General features: G+C 31.4%; 1 protein-coding gene and 1 non-coding gene across 2 annotated transcripts; both read left to right on the top strand.

Annotated features, from left to right (window-relative positions):
- The first annotated feature begins 16,401 nt into the window (after window positions 1–16,401).
- Window positions 16,402–16,474, top strand: TRNAA-CGC (transfer RNA alanine (anticodon CGC)). The gene has a single exon. It is a non-coding gene; the product is annotated as a tRNA-Ala (tRNA).
- Window positions 16,475–19,814: 3,340 nt separating this feature from the next.
- LOC125833177 (GDSL esterase/lipase At4g10955-like) lies at window positions 19,815–21,514 on the top strand. The gene is made up of 2 exons (XM_049512318.1): window positions 19,815–19,932; window positions 20,509–21,514. Exons 1-2 carry the CDS (start codon window positions 19,871–19,873, stop codon window positions 21,512–21,514), a joined length of 1,068 nt encoding a protein of 355 aa, XP_049368275.1. The 5' UTR covers window positions 19,815–19,870.
- The last annotated feature ends 271 nt before the right edge of the window (window positions 21,515–21,785 follow it).

Below are 21,785 nucleotides of genomic sequence, written 5' to 3'. Positions count from 1 at the left end.
GACCATACTAGTTATTGCATCTATTAAAGACGATACTGGTTAGAAAGTGAAATAAATGGGCATACTGGAAACTTCTGATTCGGACGGTTAATTACTTCACCCGTCCAAATCCATTATATTAAAAATAATCATCCAACAATAAAATATTTGTCTAGTTTAGAAATTCAAGATGTAGTTTACCCTTTTGTGTCATAGAGAAAAATGACAAATATACCCCTGAACTATCGTAAATGAATATGCAGATACCCTCGGTCATACTTTTGGAACATTGGTGCCCCTGCCGTCCAAAAACTAGAGCATATATACCTTTTATACTAACAGACACACACGTGTCATAATCTTATCCACCGACCCGACATTTATTAAATATCTGATCGACGAATAAGATTTTGCCACGTGTCCCTATTTAGTCTTCCGTTAGAGTGAAGGGCATATATGTTCTAGTTTTTGGACGGCAGGGGCACCAATGTCCCAAAAGTATGACGTAGGGTATCTGCATACCATTTACGATAGTTCGAGGGTATTTTGTCCTTTTTTCCTTTATTAAATATTGTATTCAATATCTAATACATTTCACAAATTATTAAATTTAATATATTCATTTTTGACACCCCTAGCATCAGTTAATGGGTTGAGATTAAACACAATTCAAATTATCTTAAGCCCAACCTTTAAAATTCTGGACGAATTGAATAATTACCTATATTTGGGCTCATTTTTGACACCCTAGCACCGGTGCTTAATTTAAGCAATGAACCTATATATTAGAATAAAGGGAAAAAGGACGAATATATCCCCAAACTATCGTAAATGGTATGCAGATACTCTCCGTCATACTTTAGGGACATTGGTGCCCCTGTTGTTCAAAAACTAGAGTATATATACCCTTTATAGTAACGGACATACACGTGTCATAATCTTATCCACCGACCCGACATCAGATCGACGGATACGATTGCGCCACGCGTCCCTATTTAGTCTTCCGTTAGAGTAAATGGCATAAACACTCTAGTTATTGAACGGCAAGGGCACCAATGTCCCAAAAGTATGACAAAGGATATTTGCATACCATTTACGATAGTTCGAAAATATATTTTTCCTTTTCCTCTATAATAAAATAGACACATTGTTACTAAGCATAACCATTCAATGATTTATTACTAGACACTATATTCACTTTTTTTTGCCAGTTGCCACTTATATTCAACTTTGCATTTATGGATGTTTTGAAGATCTCCAATTATTTAGGGGAGAAACATTTAATTTTTCTCCCTCTATCAAATTATATTATTTTTTTAATACCACATCTGCTTTTGATTGAAAATAATAACACCTTATACCAACTTAAGTCGGTGTACATAAATGATCAGCAGTAACATACCAGTATATGATCACACATGGAGTCTGAGAAAGATGTGTACGTATATTTTATCTTTATTTTGAGCAATATAAAAATTATTTTCGATAGATTTTTGAGTCAAAACTATTTTCCTCCCTAAAACTAGTTTGAAAGAAATGCATAAATGTTTGATATTTTTGGGTGAGCGATTGCCTCATAAATATGAGGAGATTTTTTTACTTTTATAAGAGGCTGGTTGGTGAAGAAGTTTTAAAACTTGCTGAAAAACTAGCCTAATAGTTGTCAATTTTTATTTATTCACTATATTAAAAAATAATTGTTCATTTTTATTTGTCCAGCTTCAAAAGTTAATAGATGATTTATTATTTAGTTTCTAATTACTTTTATTATTAATTATGGTTATTTTTCATGGATGAATTTAAATCATTAAAATCAAAAGATAATATAATAAAATTGTCATTCTATTTTATTACTTCTTTAGGAGGCGTGTCAAGTAGATATTAAATAAGTAAAATTAAACTGAGAGTAGGTTTTACATTCAATTGAATTAGTTGTGTGTGATTGATAGCATTTAATGTACGTAACCTTATCTGTACTATTTTACCCCATCCATATTAACTTAGGGCAATACTTTTTTTTTTTTTTAAGAGGTATATTTTATTAAAATATTTTTGTTAAGAATATATTGGAATTCTAAATTTAACTAATATTATTTTTTATAGTTATTTAATACTGAGAATAGTATGGAAAAAATATAGTAATTTTTTTTAATTTTCTAAAATGAACAAGTAAAGAAATAAATTAATTTTGTAATATAGAATTCAAATAAAATAAAATGAAGGAAGTATTGTATTAGCTTATCTTCTTCTTTAGTTCGATCGGAATGGTCGACCACCAATATTAAAATCAGTTTTTTTATTCTTTAAAAAATAATGCACTTTCTTTTATAAAAATATTGATGTGTTTTATCAAAAAGGAAAACTGCTTTTGAGAAATAATACAAATTTTTGCTTTTTTTAAGAAAAAAATAGAATTAATATTTTCAAGATAAAAATATTTTGATAAAGAATTTATATTTATTTAACTATGTCTCAATTATTTAATTCATATATCTATTAAATATAAAATAAATATAAATATGATCCTCGCCTCCTCTTTGCTTGTGTTGTCTTAACTATATTTATATTCCTTAAAAAGCTTAAAAATAGAAAAGTTAAGTACTGGATCTGAATTTAATCGGATTCCTTGTAAAGATACTAAATACGGAGTGAGAAATTCAATTTTTTTGGGACAAATTAAACTACTGATACTTTTTTAAGGAACCCATCATAGTGAATTCCTTTCCTCGTGATCGGCTGAAGGTGTTGGAGTGACTCTTGTTCTAAATTAACTTTATATCTGACCTCTCAAAACTGAGGACGATATCTATTGGATCAATGTAATTTAATTTTTATAACATATATTTACGGGTTGTTGTAGATCAACAATAGTACTTAATAGTATTAAATTTATCTACTTACCATTACTTTTCGAAAAGTTGCATATTTAGTTCATCGGTCAAAAATATTTATAATTACTAATCAATATATATATATATATGATTTGTCGGCTATTTTTTGAGCGGATGATTTTAGGCGTATTTATATGTTTTTAAACGTTACGTTGTTTGCATGTCATGTAAAATACATCCTACTTATGATAATTACGAAGTATTGTACTAATTGAAGTTTGAATAATGCATATAGGTAGGTACTTTGAGCACGAAAATTCACTTTTTGAGGAAGAAAATAGTTTGAGAATGAAATTGGAACCTATGGAAAGCAACACTCAAGGCTAAGTGTTAAGAAATAGTAAAAATTGTTTGGAGCAAATATTAGTATTACACGCAGACCACTAAGTGATGAGACCGTGCAAATAAAGGCAACGAGGAGTGCTAGCCGGAACTGGACAATGGGTGGGTGTCCAACAAACATTCCTTAGCTAAGAAGAATTCATTCACCGCAGCTTCTCTTACTAGCAGATGAAACTAGCAACATCACATCATATAGAATACCGATTGACAGGCATTCAAGTCTATCTTATAGTTTATGTTGATGATCTCATTGTTTCCGCGAGTGCATCCTTCATTTCCAAGCTTTATTTCTATCGTAATGACGGATGTAGAATTTTTGGCTTGTGGTGGTCAGAGGCGGTTCCATCTTTATCAGCTTGGGTGCATATGCACCAGTTAACTTCGAAAAAATCACGTGTATATATGTCTCTCTCTCTATATATATATATTAAGAAACTGATAGAAATTAAGATATATATTTAACAGTGCACCCATGAGGAGAATAAGAGTGTCCTTGTATTGCTGGTATACAAAGAAGAGGAACCACCTCTGAGACCAGAGTTTCGAATCCAGCTAGAGCATTATATCATTATTTTTTTTAAATTTAGCTTAAAGATCATTGTTATTAGCGCAAATCGAATTCTTGACCTTTTTAGAAACACAACCTTCAAACTAGCTACTCAGCCAAAAGACCCATCAGGAGATTTGTTCACTGAACATTTAATATATTCAATTTTGAAGAAATTACTATATATATATAAATAATTTTACATCGAATGGATGCTCGAACATTCGAAATAGATGATGAGAAATTGACCAAGTGTTGGGCACCATAGTAGGCGTGGTGCGACCTATATCACTTCTAAATTAATCGTGAGCGCGATGATTAATTGTGTTCATCATAAATTTTTAGTATGGGGCTCAAAGAAGAAAGTTACCTCTGATAATTAACTGTGTTCATCATTAGTTTTTAAAAATTCGATATTTGACTGTCCCGTCATTTTACTACTTGTAGACCACGTACACTTATGTATAGGTTTGATAGCAACATAATTAATTAGCTGAACTACCCCCAAAGGTTATTATTTATTTTCTTAAAAAAGAAAAGGAAGTGTCTCTTCGTATGTATATTTAAGGTAGAGATATCAAATAATCAAACATGTTGATGGCGACAATTAATGAAGGGGACAAACAAGGAGGTCTAGAGGTAGCTGTTGAAAGTTGAAATTATAAAATAATTTAGAAATAAAAATAAATGCACTATTCAATTTTAAATATGACTAGCCATAAATTTAAGACGAAAATTCGTGACAATTCATTAAAATTGACATTAATTTTCACTTAAATAGTTAAATAGGGCATGTTCATTTTATATTAAGAGTTCTCATTTTGACACTTTGAGGGTGTTTGAATTTGTTCAAAGTTGGTCAAATCTACTTTTAAGTCAATTTTGGAGTGTGACAAGTATAAAAACAACTTAAAATAAATTAGAAAGTCTTTGACAAGGATAAAAATAACTTAAAATAAGTTAAAACTAAAAGTAGTCTCCCTTACCTCTTTTTTTACTAGTCATTTAAGTTTAATTTTTTATTTTTAACTTAAAAATTACTCCTTTTGTCTCATTTTATGTGAGGTAGTTCGATTCGGCACGAAGTTTAAGAAAGTAAGGAAGACTTTTAAAATTTGTGGTCTAAAATGAATGATAGAAATTTATGTGGCTATAAATCATTTCATTAAGGATAAAATTAACAGTTTAATATTATTTTTACTTAATATAGAAATGTGTCATTATTTTTGGGACTGACTAAAAAAAAAAAAGTCATATAAATTGAGACAGAGGGAGTACCATTTTAAAGCCTATCCAAAAGGGCTTTTATAAATGGACATCCATGCATAGAGTTTTAACTAGCATGGGAGGCCTTGACAGCAAAATCACAATTTTTTTTACAACAATAAGGGACACTTTTATCTTTCAAACAAGACATAAAAGTAATAAAGCCACAAGAATTAGATTTTGCATAGTTAAAACAAACTACAAATGCCAAATAAAGAAATAACTCCAACAATAATAAGTTTTAGTACTAGACTACTAGCATTATTTCCTTTTGGTATCTTGTTTAGTGACAGCCTCTTTAAACATCGGAAGGGAGTCTTGTAGGTCATCACATAGCTGATATGGATCTGGAATCACATGTGAATCCACCGCCATTGATATTGTCATTTTATTACAATAACTTTAAAAATGAATTGTTATAGCCAGCATGTCACGACTCAGACCGTCGTGATTGACACCCACACTAACCTTCCGGTGGGAGAATTATTACCACAACCCAAACTAACAACTTAACCAAATACTACGCATTTAAAGATACAGAAGCAAGTTTAAATGCCTAAGAAACAAAATAAGGAGTTCTCATAAATTCCAAAGGTTTAAATAAATAACTAACCAAACTAATGCGAAAGTCTTAACTCTTAAAACCTGAAAGTCATTGTACCAAAACATCTAAATTCAACAAGTCTAAGGAAATGGGTACAACCCAAAACTAAGCATAAGAAACATCTAAACACTAGTCTAAGTCCGAAGCTAATGGACTAAACAAAAGTGAAGGATTTCGTGGCAGCCTAGAAGAATTGGCTCATCCTTGAAATTCGGTCACAATAACTGATCTCCTAGCTGAGGATGCCCTGTGCTCAATAAAGAACGAGCAAGTGCAGTATCAGTACACAACCACAATGTACTGGTAGGATCACACGGCTATCCCATTAAACGAAATATATATAAGCAATCACAACACAGTAAACATGACATGTACTGAATATAAACACAGTTATCATTTCAAGAGCAATGTACAATTCCACATTCTCAATAACAAGTAAATATGACAATTCAATAATCCTCTCATGGAACCCATATCCAAACTGTTAGTGTATCGGAACGTGGCACTCGATCTCAATTAGTGTGTCGAACGTGACACCTGATCCAATATATGCGTTGGAACATGGCACCCGATCTATGTTAGTGTGTCGGAACGTGACACCCGATCTAATATATGCGTCGGAACGTGGCACTCGATCCAAGTTAGTGTGTCGGAATGTGACACCCGATCCATTCAACGCAACCACAATCACAATCACACTCATATATACATTCTCATAATCATTCAATCAAGTGTTAAATCATGACATACATTTATTCATTCACACTCATCTCATTAGGTTTGATCAACAATGTTTCATTCACATATATACATGCATTATAATGAAGTAATTACCAACATACATCGCCACAAACAAGAAATCAAATCATCACCTACCTCAAAACCAAACTTGAATCCTCTTAAGACACTTGATTCTTCCCTTTCCGGATTCTTTTCGCTTGTTCTAGGTCTACAAACAATTAATATAACGCAAAGATCAATAATTACAGTCTAATTACCTGGATTATAGCAAACCCAATAACCCAAGACCAAACCCATGATCCTAAGGTGCAGCTAGGGGCTTTTTCTCACCATCCAATTCAGTCCAAAAACCCTCCCCCAATAGTAATTAACCAAGAATCCAAGTTTTACAGATCGAAAAATGGATTAGGGGAGTAAAAACTTACCTTTAGTGATACAAGAGGTGGAAAACTGTCAAGAACTTGCCATGGTTCGTCTCCTAGCTCTCAAGAACGAAAATTGCAGAATAATAACATTTTTGGAGTTTATTTTTTACTTAAGTTGCGACTGACCCGTTATGACGGCCCCATCCCACCACATCGGCCCGACCTAGTGGAATAATAATCGCTCTGGCGGCTTGCATGGAAACAAAGAGTCGAAAGTTGAGTTTCAAACTCCTATTTCACAACACACCTTCAGCCCATGACACTCAGAAACTACCCGTTCACGCTAAGGTCAGTTTCAGGAGTTGTACTCGCCTGAATTCGATTCCGTAAAGTCGTATGGGTTCCTTAACGTCTTAGCTATCTACCCATGTAATCAAATTCATTATTAAATCTCTCATTTATTACCAGATTTTCCTAGACTCGTGTGACTCTGAATTCAAAAATCACATTTCCAAACAAAGCAAAATTAAAGGGAGTAATAGTATATTTTATATAGGGTAATGCTAAATGGCCAGAAAATTTGGCCAAAATTTAAAAAAAATTATAATATTTTTTAATTTTAAATAAACTCATCTTTTTTCCAGTTTTTTGTTAAAAAATATTAAAGTTAAAAGGATAAAAATATTTTAAAAAGTAAAATAACATAAGAAAAATACTATTCTTATCAAATTCTCACCAAATTTTCTGGGCAAAATGGTTTTTCCTTTTATATACTAACATGAGGGAGTCCGAACACTGTAGGAGCAGCATAAGCTAATTCATGCCCAAAAAATGTGGTCTCTTATTGAGGGGCAACCATGTTCGATAATAACGATGTGGTGTTCGATAGAACTCTGATTGCTAGCTTAGCCGCCATCTTTCATATTATGCCAAACATAACAATATTTATCGATTATTTTTGTGTAACGATTGTTTTATTTAAAAATATATATAAAAGGAAAATGATTGAGTTTTCGAAAAACCGATTAAACTTATAGTTTAAGAGAAATCGAATTTCCAAAAGAACAGAGTCACCACTTAATTTTTAGTAAAAAATCAAGAAAAAATACAAGATTTTTCAAAAGACTTAAACAGAAAAAATCAATTGAAAAAGGTTCGAGTTCAAATGTACATTCCGAGAAGGTGTTAGGCCCTCGGAATGCCCGCTAACTCACGGTTGACCGACAATTTGACCAAAATGATTTTGACTAATTTTTAAAATTTAACTAAGTAAAATGACTCACTTTATTTTAACTAACAATTTTTTAGAATTTAACTAAGTAAAGAACTCGCGACCTTGACTAATTTGGAAAGTTTAACAAAGCAAAAGAACTAATTTACTTCAACTAATTATTATTATTTTTTGAAATTTGAATTGAGTAAAAGAGCTCATTTATTCTAACTTATTTTTTATTTTATACTATTGTTATTTTTATCATTTCTTATTTATTTTTAGGGGAATGAACTAAAGGGGAATGGATCATAAAATGTCAACAAAAATATATTTAAAAAAAAAAAACTAAGCAATAAAATATATATACTTTAATGCGAAAATAAAATGAAATGACCATTCTTGGGAAATTTAATTAAGTTAAACCATAAAATAATCAAAACGTTAGTCAAATATAACAAAATAAATGAGAGCGAGGAGAGGAATATTAAATTTGGGCCTTTGGCCCAAATCTTGGACTTGCTGAAATTCCCTTGGGCTTTTGGCCCATTTTCGCCTCCTTTTTCGCACTTAAAATCTGTGTATACGACTGTATACAATACGTATTTCGACTCGTTTTCGTGTATATTGGGCTGTATACCGAATGTATGCAGCCCATCTCAAACTTCCAGCACCTGTATCAAAATTTTTTGAACCTGTACATCGCTGTTTTTTCCGTGTATACTTATGTATACAGCTGTATGGGTCATGTATACTGCCTTCTTTTGGTTTTTTAGGACCTGAAAGTTCAATTTCCAGCTCCTTTTGAAACCTTCGGGAACCTGTATTTCAGCTTTTGTTGGCTGACTCGATGGGCAAGAGCATTGGGCCTTTATGGCCCATCCGAAATGCAAGATAGAGGAGATGTGATTCATGAGGATTCGGGGGATTTCGCATGCAACAACAGATGAAAGAGTTAGAAAGGGAAATACATAAACCTCAGCACACACATGGTCCCAATAATTAATTCATAAGGAAGACAAACACACAGATGACATAATTTCAATAACATTCCCAACAGTGACTACTTAATTGCATATGACCCATAATCATGCTTTCAGATTGAAAATTAATGGGTCAAGCTTCTCCTAAAAAAAAACATAATTTCCAGAAAAATTGGATACTAACAAGCCGATAAAAAATTAAACCCGACAAGTTAATGATTTAGGGAAAATGTATTTTAAAGGAATGACAACTCCACACCAAGGATTAATCTAAATCAATTAGAAAATCACATTTTTCATTATTTTTAGACACCACATACTGCTGGTCCAAGCAGACTGCAAAATAAAAATATAAGCATAACAAAAAATGCATCCAATATCCTAAACAAAGAAAACTTATTAGACCTCCATCAGTATTGCATTGACTCAAGCACGTATAAGGGAAGGAAAGGAATCAGTGACCACCCAAAGCAAATAAAGAAACCATATTCCATTCTTAGCAACTGTAAGCACCTACTGAAGTTGAGTGAAAGCACGTACACTCTCAATCTATCGAGACTTAGATAAAAAAAGGAATAACGAGAAATGCTAAAATAAGTAAAAGCACAATTTACTAAATAATATCTACCAAATCTAAAAATTCAACAAGGAATTTCATAACGTGTTGATTAAAGTTGGCAAAGGCCATCACATTTAAGCTCATAGACGAGAGATAACCAATATTAAGGCTAAGTGTCAAATGAGCTCATGACAGGTTTTCATATTAGACAAGAACCAAGAAGGTTATTTTTGGAAAGTAAAGGTAAACTTTAGGTAAATCGGTGCATTGCAATAGATGAGATGTGCACATAACGTCATGAATGGAAATAAAAGAGATATAGACATCACTCAAACTACTCACGGAAACTCCACTTAAATGACTAAAGAAGGGCGGGGGCAAAAAACGAGATTCGGCCAACCATGTTGGAGACCTACAATAGCAGATAGAGGCAACAAAAAGATGATGAACAGGAGCCCCATAAAGCAGTGAGGTGGACGAAATAACACAATCAACACATTCCAAGTCTAAAATGGATGAACAACTAAATTATTTCGATATGAGAGACATGGGATCACCAACTTTTAGAGAAAACAAAATGGATCAGTGCTTCAAATGAAAGGTAATACTCGGAATCAAAACGAAAAGTAAACAAAGGAGCAGATATTACCTTTTTCCGAGCAGCTGAACTGAGAACAACGAGCGGGGGATCAACAGCTCCTTCCACACAACCTTAAATCCAACCTTGACTCAAACAACCCAGAAATTCGAACCAACTTCGAATGAGAGAATTTTCTTTTCTTCCGACAAAAAAGCAGTTCAAAAATTCTAAGAGCGTATAACTTTTGCAAAGAAAACCAACTCCCTGTATCAACTCTTCTTTTCTCACTCTGTCCTCTTTCGAAAGAATTTTCTCTTCAAAGAAAAAAAATAAAAAAATCCCCCCCGATAAAGGAATGGAAAAGATGTTATATAGAGGAAATTAGGGTAGATTTTTTGGGGGGGAATCCGGATGGAATTAGGGTCAACTTGAATTTCAAACTCAAAAATTATTTCACCATTTTGGGGGAGACAACCTTTCTCTCAAGCTTCAAACCATTCCGGAAGAGGAAAGGTAGACAGACGGATGGATCGATTCCTTCGTCCTTGAGCGACGACGTGGCATCATCTCACGCCACAAGGCGACTCCGCGTGCTGCTGCGACTGCCAACTGAAAGGGATGGGAGGAAGAAGACAACAAAAGGTAGCGTACTGCCTTCTGTGGCTACTTTTCGTTTGATCGCTGTTCTGTCCAAGAACGTTTTTAGCTGGAAAGGTCTTCTGGGTTCGATTTTGTGAAGGAAAAGGAATTGGGCCGGGTCATGGAAATCTGGGACTGGGCTGGGAATTAATTGGTATGATGTATGTATTGTTAGGAAAGAATGGGTATTATTTAGTAAAAATTATACAAAGCACATAGTATAATAAACAAATTACTTTCTATCCCTACTCTTTCATAAATTACAAAATTCCCTTTATTTTATTGTCTTGCGGATACTTTAATATGCGGGCGGATACTTTAATTTAGAAGCTGTAATTATCAGTTCAGTGTGTTAAAAAGGGGATTTTATCAGTTTAGTACCTTAAAAAGGGGATTTTATCAGTTTAGTGCGTTAAATAAGGGATTTAAAACAGAAATAAAAATTCATTGCCACAATTCATGCATACGTTTCTTTCATCTACAAATCAGTCATTCATAAAACGATTACTGAACTAAAATTTCAAATTTTAAAATTCTCTCTTCCTGTTTTGCGAAAAGCTCTGGAAGGCTGATTCAAAAAAAATTGCAGCGCATTTTTTGGTGAAGATTTGTAATGAATATTTCGATCTTATTAAGGCATTCAGGAATATGGGAAACTGATGTTAAATACGAGCAATACAGAAGTGATGGCATAGTGGTTGGAGAAAATATTTCGTTCGTTAATCTTAATTCAGCAATTGCAGCAAAATTGAATGTTGATGAATCAAAAAAAATATGGAGATCAGATACATCGTAGAAGGTAATTCATCTCCATTGTGTATTCAGAATGATGTGGGGGTGAATTTGTACATAGAAGTGAAGAAACACGAGGTAGGATTCGGTATGTATCCACTATGCATTAATACATCGGATAAAAGTGATGAAGAGATACAAAATTTTGATGCAACAACAGGTGCAATTGTGTGTGTTGAAGGTGCAAAAAGGGACGCAAAGGCTCTAAGCATTGTTGAATCGAAAATTTGTGATTCTTATTTCATGATGCAATAAATGAAAAATGTTATGTTTTGAATTCTGGCTACATTTTTTTATTGTTAATTTCTGATAAAGTTAGTTTGGTATACATTGTTGTGTGTCTGATACTTAATTGTTTGTAAATTTTGTATGGGATAGAATAATAATCTAATAGATGTGATGTGTGCCAAAGTTAAAAGAGACAACATGTAAAAAAGGTATTATTTGAAGCAATTATATATCATATACATAATATCTTCTTCTAAATTTTGTATCTACTAATAATAGAGTATCGGAAGTTGTATTTTTTACCATTATTATATATCATATACATACAATTTTTATATTTGTGGACGCAATTGTGTTTCATGTACATAATAATTTTCTGGAAATTTAATATCAACTTAAAAAAAGTTAGAGTAATTATAGTATCAATTTTGTGTATTTGATACTTAATATCTTTGTAACGATGTGTGCCAAAGTTAAAAGAGGCAACATGTAAAAAAGGTATCATTTGAAGCAATGATATATCATATACATAATATCTTTTTCTAAAGTTTGTACCTACTAATAATAAAGTATCAGATGTAGTATTTTTTATCAATATTATATATCATATACATACAATTTTGATATTTGTGGACGCAATTGTGTTTCATGTACATAATAATTTTCTGGAAATTTAATATCAACTTAAAAAAAGTTAGAGTAATTTTAGTATCAATTTTGTGTATTTGATACTTAATATATCTTTTTAACTTTGGCATGAAATAATAAAATCGTATCAATTTGAGATGTTTGAAGCACCTAAGTATCATATACATAATATTATGTAAATGATAATGATTTAGTATCATCCGTTGTGATTTGTAACAATCTTATAAGATATAATTTGTACCATGTTGTGTGAAGAATATAATTTTGTTATTTGTGAAAACAATTTTGTATCATATATTTGATAAGTTTGGGGAAATTTTGTATCAAAATCACTGTAGTAGAAGCTGTAGTAATATGTATAATACTTATAATATACAAAAATTAATAAGGTATTAAAATGTATTGAAAACAAATTTAAAAGCGACATAAAAATTATGGACATAAAAACTCTTCAAATTTAGAAGTATGAATTACTTAGAAATATAATGTTGACTTGGCTTGGGGAGGAATACTCCAAAACACTTAATGTATCTTCAAAACAATAAAACTTATATCTTGACTGTAAGTCAGTAAATAAACTACTATTCTACATTTATCAGTTCATCATCTGTCAATGGAATGAAGACAAATTTAGCCTTGTAGGATTATCATTCTCGCTAACGTATTCCGCCTTGGCTTTGTCGGTACCATATTTCCATAACAGTGTTGCATATCTTGAGCGAAGATAGTCACTTCGAAAAGGAATCGGTGGGACCTTCATTTCGTCACTCAGAAATTCAGCAAAAGCTGCTACATACGTTTCACATTCACTGCAAACAGAAAGAAGATACATTATAAATTGAATGAAATGTGTACGTAAAGTTGGGTGGATACAATACTGACAGGTCTAAATTAAAAGAAAAAGAAATGCATACCATGGGTAGTGTTGGTCGAGAAATGGGAGGGGAAACCTTTTTACCCCTTTTCTTTTGAGTTTTTGCATCTTTTGCTTAGATGATTCCCCCACTTCCTTTTTCGATTTTCTCTTCATAGAAGTTGATTTGCCATTAATATCGGTGCAGTAAACTTTTAGACCTCTGTTCTGCCCAGTTGGGGTCTTTTGAATCAAGAATTTGATCATTGTTAGGTGTTATTATTTGGGAAATTCCAATATTAAAAGACGGATGATCCATTGTACAACAAATAACCTCTATATCATACAACGAATTTCAACCATGAAACCTTAATATCAACAAGTAAAATATACTTTATTTCAACAATGAAACCTTAAAATCAATAATAAGATATTAGCAATTGATAAACAGATATATGAATCACAAGTAACAGATACTTTATTTCAACAACCATATCTTTCATCTACAAATTTAAAAGTAAAACTCAAACCCAAACAATCAGTGTTTCTACAGATTACAAAACTTGCCTATCTTAAATACAAAACTTGCCTATCTTAAATACAAATCGTAGCACACAAAACTTGCCTTAAACTAGTCTTTCATCTACAAATGTAAAACAAATACTTATTTTTCTATCATCTACATATATGAATCACAAGTAAAAGATACTTTATTTCAACCATGAAACCTTAATATCAACAAGTAACAAATACTTTATTTCAACAATGAAACCTTAAAATCAACAATAAGATATCAGCAATTGATAAACAGATATATGAATCACAAGTAACAGATACTTTATTTCAACAACCATATCTTTCATCTACAAATTTAAGAGTAAAACTCAAACCCAAACAATCAGTGTTTCTACAAATTACAATATACACTAGATACGTTTATTTTTCAACAATGTGTAAAATTAAAAGCAAAAGATAGACATACCATGGGTAGTGTTGGTCGTAAAATGGGAGGGGCAACCTTTCTACCCCTTTTCTTTTTAGTTTTTGCATCCTTTGCTTTAGATGATGACCCCACTTTCGTTTTCGATTTTCTCTTGGAAGAAGTTTGATTCGCCATTAATGCCGTTGCATGCAAGCTTTTAGACCTCTGTTCATTCAAGTTTCGGTGTTCAGATTCAAAAATTTGTTCATTGTTAGGTGTTATTAATTGGGAAATCCCAATATTAAAAGACAGATAATCCATTGTGACAAATAATCCAAAATAGATTGAAACAAAAAATTGATTTTGAAAGAAAAATGAAGAAGAAGAAGAAGAATACCTATTTTGAACTTTGACACTGTTGAATCGTTTGGAAATCAAATTGCTTTGAAAACGGTAACTGATTTGGTAGTGGGAGAGATTATAGGCGAGATTTTGGGGGTGAGGAAGATGGGTTTGATTTCTTTCACAATAAAGTATCCGGAAAATAGGAATTGGGGAAAAAGTAGGGATTTTTGAATTTTTATGAAAGAGAAGGGATTAATTGATAATAGGTAAACATATGTAGTGTACTTTAGTAATTTTACCTATTATTTATTAATGGGTGAATATTGTATTGTTGGGAATTGGTTGGGCTGGGACGTTGCATGCTGGCACGTCAATTGAAATTGGGAAAAGGCCAAAATGCTATCCCTTAAGGTGGATTGAAGAAAAGTTATAGTTGGCTACAATCTCAATAGAAATTAATTAACAAATTAGCTTAACGGATTAAAGAGGTAATCAAAAGGAGTTAAATTTAGAAGATTCGGCTAGAATTCAAATAGGAAGAATTAATATAATTAATTATGAGCTTTTTAATCTTAACGAAATAAAATAACCAATTTAACCATAAACTAATCGATTTACTTATAAACTTATTAATTCAAAATTAAAACCATAATTCAAACTAGAACTAAATTAATAAAATATTTATTTTAACAAGGTAAAAATCTTTTGGTATGATTTTTCAAACATTTATAAAATATACTAACTACGTTTATAATTATATGAAATATATTTATCATTTAAAATACAATAAAAACCGACTGAAATTACTTAAAATAACCTTGAAACTATTTGAATTTTATGAAGCTAATTATTCAAAATCGTTTGAAAATTAGGAAGCTCAAAAACTAATTATTATTGGGGAGGGTCAAAATTGAGTGTCAACAACGATTAATCATTTTTAATAAATAATAAATTATTGATAGATATTATAATTTATAACATGCCCTTTTTTTTAAATACACTAAAAAACATAATGAGCAATATAAATCAGAACAATGAAAGTAACTAATTATTCCGTCCCCTAGCCATTTCAAAGCAACAAAAATTGAGACAGAGAGAGTAACAAATTATTATGAATTTTTAATATCACAAATTTGAAAGATATTATCCTTAATTTTTTCAATTTAAACTTAATAAATAAAGGTGATCATATAAAATGAGAAAGTTGATTTCTTTGAAATTGTAACTGATGATAATTTTAAGTGATGTGTTCTTTTTTTAACAATATTATCTCCCCTAATTTTCTCCTTTCTGTTATTAAATAATTGTATTCTTGCAAATCAAACAAATAAGAAAATACATAAATCAGATACATAACATACTAAAATATTGACATTTTAAATAATTATTGAAAGTATGACTAAGGGATCCTATTAAAAGTCGAAATATTGTCATTTTGAAAAAAAATTCCTTAATTTTTTCTTCATCATCTCACCTAGAACCTGAACGCGATACATTTGTATTATTCTTATAAACCATATTAAACGACAATGAAAAAAAGAAATGGTACTATACATCAATTTTTACTACTTCTAGTTCTTAGTTTAGTTTGACACAAACTTTACAATTAGATCTATTTTTTTAATCTTGTTATAAAAGTTAAAAGGATGGTATAATATACTAAAAATATCTTTCAAATTTTGTGAATTTTAAATATGATAATCTTCTCTTCATTTCTATGAAGGAGTGTTATCATATTGAAAATAAAAATTTATTAAATATAGAAAAATATTTTTTTTTAATATACTAAAAATAAGTGAAACACATAATAAATAAATTTGTGGAAATTGGATTGTTGTTAATTACTTTAAATTGGATTGTTGTTAATTACGATAGAATTTAATACTAGTTCCAAAGCTGTATCAAGTGGGGGTGTAGCTCATATGGTAGAGCGCTCGCTTCGCATGCGAGAGGCACGGGGTTCGATTCCCCGCACCTCCATTTTGGTTTTTTATTCGTATTAACATTGAAATGTACGTAAGAATTAAGAAATAGTAATTTTTAAGGTTCAGGTTCTTTTTAAAAAATCATATCATCTTTTTTTTTTTTTGTTGAGTATTTTATAATGTATGATAAAAAATCAGATTTTTTAAAATCATTCCAATCATATCAGTTTTTCTTCCGGTATCGAAACGGTTCGGTTAATTTTCGAGGTTTTTAAATTTAAAGTATCACCTCAAAATATACTATTATAAAAATATTTCGCAAGTATGTTTATGAAGAAACACTTCAATTCTTCAACAAGATGTAAAGAATGTAAGACTTTGTTACCGTGTTGTTTGATTTTAAACATTTAGTAGGAGTTCTTGCATAAATTTTGATGTATTGTTTGATGAAGTATCTACTCCATAGTATCTAAAACCTAAATTATCTTTATATTTGAAAAATATTATAAAATATATTTATATATTAAATTCAACATATTGTTAATGTATAAAATAAGATTGTTCGATTTGGTTTGAAAAATTTCTATTTTTATTATAAACAAAAAAGACCATCCCAATTATTTGAGACGATTATACAATTTTATTATAAAAATAATATAAATTGATTCGATACTATTAAATTTAGTCGATTCAGTCAGTTTTTCATATTAATCAATACACCACTGAAAATAAGTGCAACACAATTTCAACTCTCTATGCCAGAATTCAAAACTTTGACAAGTAAAAATAAGAATGAAAGGGCACTTTGGCCTTCATATTTTTTTTCCCCTTTGGATAAAGAGACTTTGAGCTTCAATTCAATGCTTTATACAAATAAACTTTTACCAATTAGAGGGTCGGGTCGATCGACCCTCTTATAATTGGATCTGTATTTATTACATAGAGGGCATGAAATAAAGTGTTTTTCAATTTTTTCACGTTAGATTGGTTAAATATTTTTAAAATTATTTTTCTCTAAGAAAACAAGCTCTTTAAAATGAGGTCCTAATGAAAGTGGAAAAACTAGTGTTAACTTGAAACACTCCACATTGATTGTTTTTTCGTTTCCCTCCAACGCATCTCATAATCACCTTGACTCAAATACTTGTGAATCAGGGTATATTTGTCTATCTAATTTATATACAAAAACTTGTAGGATAATAATTTTTACTTACCTACTGAACATAAGAAATAAGTAGAAAATCCACTTATTTTTTTAAAGATATTTTCCTTCGTACCAAACTCACCCTTAGAGTAATAAATTATCATTCATTCAAAGATTGATTTTCAGTAATTATGAAACGATAAAAGGTTTTTTCGAAATTGTTAGTAAATATAGGGAAAATTGTGTGGATGAGAAAACATATGTTAGTTAATTAGCTAACATAACTATAGTTTGAATTAATTACGACTCACAACTTAATTTTAGCTATAATAACGTCATCTCTCTCGCCTCTCTCCTCTTTTATACATATACACATACAAATTATACATATACAATTAGTCTCTACCCTCTCTCGCTCACCTCTCTCCTCCCTCTCTCAATCGCACTTGCCAGATATACAATACATATGTATACCAGTTACATATATACAATTATCTAATAGATATACATATACAGTTCGTCTCTCTACCCTCTCTTGATTGCCTCCCTGCTCACTCTCCCAATCTCACTCACATATCTCATTCCTGTAATTATAACATGTAGTTACGAATCGTAATTAGCAAATTATAGCTATGAAACATAAGTAAGTTATTTTTGAGTGGCTATAAGGGAAAAATTCCCCAATATAATTATGTGACTTAATTTGATGAGAAAATGTACGTTATCATCCCAATCCCGGATCTTACTAAAGCGGAAGGCTATTGTGTGGACACGATTTATTCATGAGTCGTTGACAATTGACATGTAAAAGCTATTGTTTTCCTACGCAAAATAATTAAGAAAGGTAAAGTGAAATTTACTCTTAATTATATAATAAATAAACTTGACTAAATATCTATTTTAAAATTTAACCTCGAATTTCTTAACGGACATAGAGATAAGATCTTTGGAGGAGGTCATTTTTACAATAGATAAATTACCCATCAAACCATTTAAGAAAACGAAATACCTTAAAGTAGAATTTACTAGGTGCAAATTTGACATCAAAATATATGCCCTTTTATGATCAACTATATTTAGATAATTAAATTTACTAATAAAATAAAGAAAGTGGTGCATTTGATGAGACTGCTCCTTTCTTAATTAAAGTCTCAATTATGAACTAATTTAGATTTGGGAAAATCCAGCTTTGTAGCCATAGGGAGCACTTTCTCCGAGTGAGCCCTTTGCGTCAACAATTCGGATTAGTTGGCTTCAATACAAGTATCAAATGTTAAATTAAAATTAAAAATAAAATATATTAAATTTAATTTGGTGTTGCAGATCCTGAATTTCTATTTATAAAAAGGAAGCCACTTGTTAGTATCTTTTTCTAGGTAAATACATATTGGCACATTTTTTGTGCATAATATATGATCAAAGTCGGAAGGCAGTATTTGCCATGTTACCCTTCATTCTCTTTATTTAATCAGATTGACCCCCATATAATATTACTACTAATTAAAGTAAAATTATCTGCATGTTATTGGATTAAAATAGCAACTGTAAAAAAAGATCTTAACATGAACTTATATTTGGATGCATAGTTTTTGCAATTTTGTTATTTTTGATCGATCTATTTATGAAATCTAGTGTAATTTTTTGAGGTGTATTTTCTATTGCTATTTTCGATGGTCCACTTGGTTAAATCTATTTTTTTTCACCATTCAGATAATCAAATCGCCAGAATTCGTTTAATATTTGTATGCAACAAGAAAATCATTCATTTTTGACAAACTTAAAAGATCAAAACTGTATAGGGGGACATTTAAGGGATCATATTGAATCTAGCCAAACAAATAAAGGACCATTAATCATTATTGCTTTTTTCCTCTTTTATCGTTTAATAATAAATAATAAAACCTTTGACTAATTCAAGTCCCCACTTAAATATTACAACTACTCTTTTCTCCTCATTTCTATGGTAGCAATTCTGCACGTCTTCTCTCAATGGGTAACATTTTCTTTTTGTGCTTTCAACTAATTTTAGTATATTGTTTCATTTATGATTGAATATGGTAATGTGTGTGCCTATACATTTCTTGAATTTTAATTTCTTGATACAATCTCGTTCATTTTAATATTTCCTCTTTCGAATGGTTTTACTTGAGCCGAAGATCTATTGGAATGTCTTATACATTCTATCCTCTTCAGACCTCGATCTATAGAATTACACTGAATATGTTGTTGTTATTTCTCTGATCGTAGCGTTTTTGCTTCTTTTCAGTTCAATAGAGAAGGCAAATTAAGAAAGTTTAATTTGTTTTGATGGCCTCTGAGAGGGAGATTTTCAGCTTATCTGGACCATTGTATCTCACTGCTATTGATTGGTAAGATCACCGCACATCTCGTTTTTATATTTTCGTCTTCATTTGCAGCTGTTGATTAGAGGATGGATTTGACTTTGTGTGTCCCTTTAGTCCACATTGCTCTAAATATTACACGTCCGTTCATTTTTACTTGTTCAGTATTGACTTGATAGACGCCTTAAATAACAATAAATAGAATAACAATTTTATTATATTGTCTTAAACAGTCTGAGCCCAAATTTTGAATTTATATGTTAGCCTCAATATCTACCTTAGTGCTTATATTGCGTAGATTATAGACTTAACCTTGTCAAAGTTTGGAAGTGCAAAGGTGTTATAATGTCTACCATTAGTTGAGAGATTGGGTCAATGTATCGTTACATAATTTGAACAATACACAATGGAATATATAGTCATTCTAAGTAGAATCCTTTCTTACGATATGTTAAAAAGAACGGGATCAATCACGTAATAGCATCAGCTCTTTCCATACAATGATTCATGCTTTACTCGTACCGTGTCATATGCAAATGAATTCACTTTTGAAGTTATATGATTAACTTCAAAATTCTGAACTAAAGTTTACATTTTTCACAGGAGAAATACATGTCATAGGAGGTCCATAGCAGCAAGTTTAGTACAAAGTGTGTACATTCTTGAACGTGACCGCCAGCAAAATCGTCAAGGGTTTAATGCCCTTGCTCCACCATGGTGGGAATTCTTCCATTTTCATTTAATCCAAGTCTTGGTAGACAATGAAGACCAATCATACTTTGGCGCGATTTACGAATATAAATTTCCAAACTCCCATTTCCACAACAAAACAAAGGACGATATTCACAATCAAAAGAATCAGAATCCACCAAAGTATGTGATTGCCTTTCGAGGCACAATTGCCAAAAAAGGTAACAGATCACAGGACTTCAAATTAGACCTCAGACTCATTCGCGACAATCTCCACAATTGCTCTCGCTTCCATATTGGTTTGCAAGTTGTACAGAACATTGTTCAGAATCACGAGGTTTCAGATATTTGGCTAACCGGACATTCATTAGGCTCTTCAATTGCACTACTAATCGGAAGGAATATGGTGAAAACAGGAATTCATCTCGAAACCTATCTTTTCAATCCACCATTCACATCACTTCCGATAGAGAAATTCACAAACAACGAGAAATTGAAGCACGGAATCCGCATTACTCACAGTGTGCTCACTTCAGGACTCGCTAGTGCTGTCAATAGTTGCAAATCAAAGTCCACAAATAAAAGTGAGTCGTTTACTCTGTTATCTTCGTGGATTCCTAACTTATTTGTGAATCCATCAGATCCTATCTGCGCAGAATACGTTGGGTATTTCGAACACAGAGAGAAAATGGCTGCGATTGGAAAAGGGGAAATTGGACGAATTGCGACGCAGAATTCAATAAGAAGTATAATTGGGAATGCAATAGGGAAAGATCAATCGGAACCATCGCACTTACTTCCTTGTGCGTATGTTGCTATTAATTCGAGTCCTTCTCCAGATTTTAAGAGAGCTCATGGAATACATCAATGGTGGAAGCCAGATTTACAGTGCAACTATAAACTCTACCAGTTTCGATAAGATTAGATTAATTGAAATCAATTGTCATTGAACCCAGACTCATTCATTGTAAGTTCGAGTTACAGAAAAAAAAAATGGTCTTGACAATTCAGAATAAGCTAAGTCAACAGGGAATGGTCATGCCAATTCAGGCAATAGTAATGATGTGAACACTCTCTATACTAGCTAGGCCGGGATGTGGCCCAAACTATTACTAATGGGGAACCAACTACAATGGGTACGCAATACTCTAGTCTCGGGGCTGATGGAAGGGCCCCAAGGAAGGCGTGAG

The sequence above is a fragment of the Solanum verrucosum genome, unplaced genomic scaffold, assembly GCF_900185275.1.
Source record: "Solanum verrucosum unplaced genomic scaffold, falcon-dt-bn FXZP01000100.1, whole genome shotgun sequence".
Lineage (NCBI taxonomy): Eukaryota > Viridiplantae > Streptophyta > Magnoliopsida > Solanales > Solanaceae > Solanum > Solanum verrucosum.
Note: the sequence above shows the minus strand (reverse complement) of the source record. Positions and strands in the feature narration are given on the sequence as shown.

Coding starts and splice junctions, on each gene's coding strand:
- LOC125833177 (XM_049512318.1), top strand. CDS start 19,871: ATGGCCTCTGAGAGGGAGATTTTCAGCTTATCTGGACCATTGTATCTC. Junction 19,933..20,508: donor TATCTCACTGCTATTGATTG/GTAAGATCACCG, acceptor CATTTTTCACAG/GAGAAATACATGTCATAGGA.